The sequence below is a fragment of the Phascolarctos cinereus genome, unplaced genomic scaffold, assembly GCF_003287225.1.
Source record: "Phascolarctos cinereus isolate Bilbo 61053 unplaced genomic scaffold, phaCin_HiC Scaffold_5;HRSCAF=322, whole genome shotgun sequence".
Classification (NCBI taxonomy): domain Eukaryota; kingdom Metazoa; phylum Chordata; class Mammalia; order Diprotodontia; family Phascolarctidae; genus Phascolarctos; species Phascolarctos cinereus.
Window position 1 is genome coordinate 462,991,383 of NW_027555958.1, and position 7,288 is coordinate 462,998,670.

Genomic DNA, 7,288 nt, shown 5'->3' on the forward strand with positions numbered 1-7,288 from the left:
TTTAGCTGAATGAGAGGGAACACTGGAGGGAAGCTAAAGCGCTGAGAACTAGAAAGAGCAAAAGAGACACTGAACTACTGCAGGGCCACAGAATGGAGCTGAAAGGGGCCGTGGAGACACCGCAGCACAAACGTGGCGGAGGAAGAGAGCCTGGCCTGACGGCACATGGCGGGGAGGCCGTGAGCGGACCGGGTCTCGGTGGCCTGTGGGAACTGGAGCCTCCCGAAGGGTGCTGTGAGAACAGGTCACTCGTCCTCCACCACAGATGACCCCCCAGAAACAGAGGATTTAGCTGCAGAATCTCCAGGGTCCATTTCCACTCTAAAGCTGAGGCTGTTAGAAGCTCCCTCCCAGCTTGGACATTCTATGACCTAAGATTCTTCCCCACTCTAACTCTCTGTGTTCTAAGCTCCCTCCCAGCTCGGACATTCTGTGTTCTAAGGTCCCCCCTAGCTCAGACATTCTATATCCCAGGGTCCCTCCCAGCTCAGACGTTCTGTGTTCTAAAGTCTCTCCTAGCTCAGACATTCTGTGTTCTAAAGTCGATTCCAACTCTGACATTCTGCATCCTAAGATCGCTTCCAGCTCTGTTATTCTATGTCCTAAGGACGCTCCTAGCTCAGCCATTCTATGTCCTAAGGTCCCTCCCAGCTCAGATATTCTATATCCCAGGGTCACTCCCAGTTCTGACATTCTATGTCCTAAAGTCCTTCCCAGCTCAGACATTCTATGTCCTAAGGTCCCTCCCAGCCCCAACATCCTGTGTCCTAAGATCGCCCCTAAATGGGACATTCTAAGTCCAAAAGTCACTCCCAACTCTGACATCCTATGTCCTAAGGTCACTCCCAGCTGTAACATTCTATGTTCTAAGGTTGCTCCCAGCTGGGACATTCTACGTCCTAAGCTCCCCTCCAGCTCTGGCATCCTGAATCCCAAGGTCCCTGCCATCTCCGACATTCTTTGTCCCAAGACTGCTTCCAGCTCTGACATTCTGTGTCCAAAGGTGGCTCCCAGCTCGGACATCCTGTGTCCTAAGGTCGCTCCCAGCTCGGACATTCTGTGTGCTAAGGTCACTTCCAGCTCCGACATTCTATGCTCTAAGGTCACTTCCAGCTCGGACATTCTATGACCCAAGGTCACTTCCAGCTCGGACATTCTATGTCCCAAGGCCCCTCCCAGTTCTGACATTCTGTGTTCTAAAGACCTTCCCAGTTCGGACATTCTATGTCCTAAGGCTGATCCTAACTCAGACATTCTGTGTTCTAAGGTTGCTCCCAGCTCTGACATTCTATGCTCTAGGGTCCCTCCTAGCTCTGACATTCTATGTTCTAAGGCCCCTCCTCCCAGCTCCGACATTCTCTGTTCTAAAGTCCCTCCCAGCTCTGACAGTCTATGTCCTAAGGTTGTTCCCAGGTCTAACATTCTACGTTCTAAGGTCGCTCCAAGCTGTGCCGTTCTACGTCCCAGGGCTCCTCCCAATCCTGACACTCTATGCCCTAAGGCCCTCTGCAGCTCCGACACTCTGTGTTCTAAGACACCCTCCAGCTCTGACATTCTGTGTTCTAAGGTGCCTCCTAGCTCAGATATTCTGTGTTCTAAGGTTTCTTCCAGCTCTAATATCCTGTGTTCTAAGGTCTCTTCCAACTCTGACATTCTGTGTTCTAAGGTCCCTCCCAGCTCAGACATTCTGTGTCCCAAGGACCCCCCCCAGCTCAGACATTCTGTGTCTTAAGGTCCCTCCTAGCTCCGACATTCTGTGCTCTAAGGTCCCTTCCAGCTCTGACATTTTATGTTCCAAGGTCCCTTCGAGTTCTGACGTTCTGTGCCCTAAGGTGTCCCCCAGCTCTGACATGATGGTTTCCAGGGTCCCTCCCAGCTCCGACATTACTGTATGTCCTAAGGTCCCTCCCAGCTCCGACACCCTGTGTCCTAAGGTGCCTCTGAGCTCCGACATCCGGCATTCTAAGGTCCCTTCCACCTCTAAATTTCTATACTGTAAGGTGACTCCCAGCTCTGACATCCTGTATTCTAGGTTTCCGACCAACTCTGAAGTCCTGTGCAGTGCTAGCCTGTGTTCTAGGTTCCCTCCCAGCTGGGACACTCTATGTTTTAAGGTCCACCCCAGCTCTGACATTCGGTGTTCTAGGGTCCCTTCCAGCTCAGAAGTCCTGTGTCCCACAGTTCCTCCCAGCTCTGACATTCTATGTTCCAAGGTCCCTACTAACTCTGACATCCTATGTTCTAAGATCCCTTTCAACTCTGAAATCCTATGTTCTAAGGTGTCTCCCAGCTCTGACATTGTGCTCTGGATTCCCTAACGACTCTGAAGATCCGCGCGCTTTTATATTTTCTGGGTTCCCCCCCTAGCACTGATGTTATGTTCTATGTTCGGGGGGGGGGTCCCTTACGGCTGTGATCTAGATTCCCCTTCCCACCCTGACGTTCTAGGGTCCAGAAAGGTTCCACATTTTAGGGTCCCCCTCCTAGCTTTGGGGTGATGTTCTAGGCTCCCTCCCAGCACTAATGCGCTGTGTACTAGAAGCCCTGTCCCAGCATAAACGTTCTAGGTTTCCCACCAAAGCTCAATACTCTAGGTTTCCCTCCCGGTGTTTGACTCGCTGTGTTCTAGATTCCCCAAGGGGTGCGGATGCTACCCCTCCCACCACCCAAGCTCTATGTCTCCGGCTCCTCTTCCCCAGGGCGGGCAGGCCTAGGTTCTAAGCTCCCCCTCCCAGGGCTGGTGGGCCTAGGTTCTAGATCCTCTCCAACCCCGACGGGTGGCGCTAGGTGTGGCGGAGGTCCCCCCGCCCCACCGGTAGGCCTGGGCTCTAAGGCTCCCTCCCCCGGCGGGCCCAGGTTCTAAGCGCCGGGTGCTAAGGTTCTAGGTGCGGGCCCCTCCACCGCGCCCCCGCCTCTACAGAGGATATTGTCCCACTCTCAGGTCCTCGCACTTGTCCGTCTCGTCGCCCCCCGCGGCGGCGGCCTCTGCCCCCCACGGCCCCGCGCTCACGGTCACGGACACGAGCCACAGGACGCCCAGCAGCCCGGGGGCGGCGGCGGCCGCGGCCTCCGGGGCCGCCATGATGGAGCTGCCGCGTCACCCGTGACGCACTTCCGCTTCCGCTTCTCCTTCCGGCAGCGGGACCTCCGAGGGGCGGGGGAGCGCAGAGATCCTTAAAGGGACCTCGGCGGGAGGAAGAGGGGCGGGGCCGGGGCCGGCCGGGGGCGGGGCCATCTCCCCCTCCACCCCCGCCCTCCTAATCTTACTGAGAGGACAGGGAGGGAAGTGCGGGGAACGGCCCAACGTCATGTGGTTACTCAGTGGGAGAGACCGGGCAGGATTGGCACCCAGGTCCTCTCACTTCAGGGCCAGTGCTTTTTGCCCCCCTCGCGGCCGCCCCCTGGATGGCGATGGCGATGATTACAACAGTAACTGTTCGGGGCCATTCATCCCTTTGCTTCCCAACCTTTGTGGCCCAAGAGGCAAGGCATTCCCTGGCTGTAGGGAAACTGAGGCACACAGTCCGAGTTAGTGATGAAGAGGAAAGGCCCCCGGACTGACCTCAGCTCCAGCCCTGCCTCCCCAGCCTGACGCCCAAGAGCGAGGACTCACTGACCCACTTTGGTGCAGGACCCTTCACACCCGGAGTGCCTTCCAAGGATGACGTCACAAGCCCAAACTCAGCCCAACCCCCCCCCCCCAATGTGCAGGGCACTATTTAGGGTGCTGGAGATCAAAGACAGAAAAGCAAGTCCTGCCAGAGCTGGTTTTGTCTACCCTGTTCTTACAGATGAGAAGACTGAGGCCCAAAGGAGCCTGACGTCCCGGGTTACTAAGGGGACGCTTGAGCGCTAGGACTGCAAATCCCGATTCATTCCTTTGTCTGTCGCACCGTGATCCCTCTCCCAGCGAACTAATGGAAAAGCAAAACACAAAAGAGGTAGAGACATCACCGTGCAAGAGGTGTTGGTGCGCGGAGAGGAAACCCCGTTTGCCCTATGCTTGTGATGGCTTCAGGTGGCACAGCGGATAGAGCGCCAGGCCTGGAGTCAGGTAGACTCATGTTCCTGAGTCCAGATCCAGCTTTAGACACTTACTAGCTGAGTAACCTTGGACAAGTCATTTCACCCTGTTTGCCTCAGTTTCTGATCTATAAAGTGAGCCAGAGAAGGAAATGTTGAACCACTCCAGTATCTCTGCCGAGAAAACCACAAATGGGATCACGGAGCCTCGGACAGGACTGAAACAATAGGAAGGGATGGCTCAGTTTCAGGGAGCCGGTCTGTGTTCACTGAGTGGAAGCGTAAACGCTGCAGCACAAGGACCGTCTGGACCTCGAGAGCAGGCGTTTCTTACGCAGGCCAAGTTCTAATTACTGGAGAGACGGAGTTACCAGGTTAGTTCCTAGATGTTGAGAGAAATCTTGGGACGGTGGCTTTGTTTTAAAATTGCATTAAGCTCCTTTAGTCCCAAAATCTAGATCTAGAAGGCCCAGAGAACTGAAGTGACCCGCCATGGGAGCATAGGTCTAGAGCTGCAAGTGGCCTTAGAGGCCGTCAAGTTCACCCCACTCATTTTACAGGTGTGGAAACTGAGGACAAGTGAAGCAATTTGCCCAAGCCACGCAGACCCCAAAAGTTTGTAGTTCTTGTCCAAAAGATTCTGAAAACCCTGGTGTGTTCCTGCCTCTTAAATCTAATCAAAAATGGAAAAAGAAAAATTTCTTTTCAGAGGAGCGTACAAAGAAAATCGAAAGAAAGAAAGGAAATTTCCTTGACTCAATCATAATAAAAGCTATTATTAAACTTGCTGGTTTCCCAATTATTTTTCAAAAATAAGTGTTATGGGTGCCTTCTGTTTTTACATCATAATCATTCCCACTGCACCATGATAACTCCTTCATGTGTGTACTCCCTCTTCCTGGTACAGTCGCTAACCCCATCAGGCCTTCTGTTCAGTCCATATCCTTCCTACATGGGGGGACCATTCCTCCAGATGTCTTGACTTTGCACAGAGACCAATGAAGCATGCTTCTTATCCAACAGTTTTCCTTCAGTCTCACTACATGACCGCCATGATTCATTTTCACATGTGTCTCCCTAATGATCCCAGTCACAACACCTCTGTGAAACCCTGTGTAAGTAACACTTGCTGCTTCTTCACTTAATTAGACTGTGACTGGGAACCCTGTGAGGGCAGGGACGGGTTTTTGCCTTGCTTTGCATCCGCAGCGCTTAGTTCTACCTGGAACATAGTAGGTACTTAATAAATCCTAGTTGACTGACTCAAGCTATGTGCCTCTCCATTACCCTTTGGGTGATCTAAAGATGACTCATTCTTTGTCAACTGTGATATTGAATGACTTGCTGCCCTGTAACTTGAGGTCATTAAAAGCACAACTTAATTTCCCAAAGGCATCTAGTCCACTTTCCTTCTCTTGTACATCTCTGAGCCCAACACATTGTTTGTTGATCTACAAGCATCTGTTAAGTGTTTGCAAAATGTCAGGCACTATGCTAAGCACTAGGGGTACAAAGAAAGGTAAAAGACAATCCCTGCCTTCAAGAAGCTTACCCTCTAATGGGAGAGACAATATGCCCATGAAATTGTTTCACGTGAGCTACATACAGAGTGGATAGAAGCCTATCTTAGAAGGGGCTAGGAAAGGTCTACTGCAGAAAGTGGTGTTTGAGCAGATTCTTGAAGGAAGCCAGAGATTCTAAGAGGCACAGGTGAGGAAGGAGAGCGTTCTAGGCTTAGGAAATAAAGGTGCAGAGACAGGAGATGGACCATCCTCTGCAAGGAAGAGTAAATGGGCCAGTAAGGCTGGGTCACAGAGGGAAAGGTGGAAAGGGGCCAGGTTGTGAAGAGCTTCAAACAAAGGCAGTGTTCAATGTTTCATTCTAGAGGTACTAGGGAATCAGAGGGGGTTACTGAATGGGAGAGAGAGATGACTATGGTCAGACCTATGCTCTGAGAAAATCACTTTGACAGCTGAGCGGAGGAGGATGGATTGGCGGGGAGATAGAAGACCAATTAGGAGGCTATTTGCAGGGTTTGCCCATGGCATATGTACTGTTAGACCAACTCCCTGGGGTGTCCATCTGTGTGCCATAGTCTAGACAGTAATTGTTCACCCCCTTGGTTTTCCATCTGTTGATAGGTAGGCTGAAATCCTTTTAGGGACTAAGAAATGATGACTTGTATAGCATTCCTCTCCAGGCTACACTCTTGACTCTCAGGACTTGTTTGATCAAGCCTTCTCCCCCTGGAAATTCACTCCGCACCTCTGAACTTCTCCCATTGGGAGTACAGGCTAGCCCTGCAGTCCCTTCCTCTGATTGGCCAGTTCACAGGCCTAGATCAACTGTGTCTTCTTTCCTCTACAGGCTCTACTGCTGACTCTCTGGAGTGTCTTTCCCACAGCTCTGTATGGTACCTTCTCCCTCCCAAACCCCCTGCCTTTCAGCATCTGTTTCTATGTTCTCTTCCCCCATTAGAATGTAAGTTCCTCGAAGTCAGGGACTATCTTTCTACTTGCATTTTTATTCCCAGCACATAGCATAGTATCTGACTTGACTTGCTAGAAGACCACTTGATCCCTTCTTAAACTTACCAAGGATGCTCTCAATGTGTGCATAGATTATTCTGTTAAAGATTTTGTTGTGATGCCCAAATGGGCTACTTCCCCATGTGTAAGTAATTATCAATATTTTCTCAGTGACTTTTTTTTCAGACTAAGATACATGATTTTTCCCAAGCATAGCATATTTACCTCTTCCAGAGAGCTTAAAAATTGACTTCTCAGTGCCCTCAAAATTGTGTTGCTTCCAGCACAAACATCCCCTCCCTTTTCGTGTACTGGGACCTAGTTCAGGGGTTCTTCCCATCTTGATTTTACTTCTTACCATTTCTTCTTACTTGTGTGGAACGTCAAAGACCGATATTAAAGCCTGGCTATGGTGATTCATTCTCATTGATGGACAAAAGAGTTTCTGATAGGAACTTGACAAGTTAGAGCATTAGGCTGAATCTAATGAGATCACATTATTTTTAAAAATTCAATTTTATTTTTAATTCTGAATTTTCTCTCTCCCATATCCATTGAGAAGGAAAGAAAAATCAAAACTCATTACAAATATATATGTAGTCAAGCAAAACAAATTTCTGCAGTAACCATATCCAAAAAAAAAGAAGAGAAAAAGAAAATAAATTTTTAAAAAAAGAAGAGAAAAGAAAGGAAAATATATTTCCATCTATCCTCTCTATGTAGAAGTGGGTCGCATG

General features: G+C 50.2%; 1 protein-coding gene across 1 annotated transcript in view; it reads right to left on the bottom strand.

The window, feature by feature from the left end:
• TM2D1 (TM2 domain containing 1) overlaps positions 1-3,116 on the bottom strand; it is a 44,465-nt gene extending 41,349 nt beyond the window's left edge. Inside the window, exon 1 of the mRNA XM_078156675.1 lies at positions 2,924-3,116. Within this exon, the coding sequence (XP_078012801.1) occupies positions 2,924-3,082 (159 nt within the window). The 5' untranslated portion in view covers positions 3,083-3,116. The remainder of the gene's footprint in view (positions 1-2,923) is intronic.
• Positions 3,117-7,288: the final 4,172 nt, after the last annotated feature.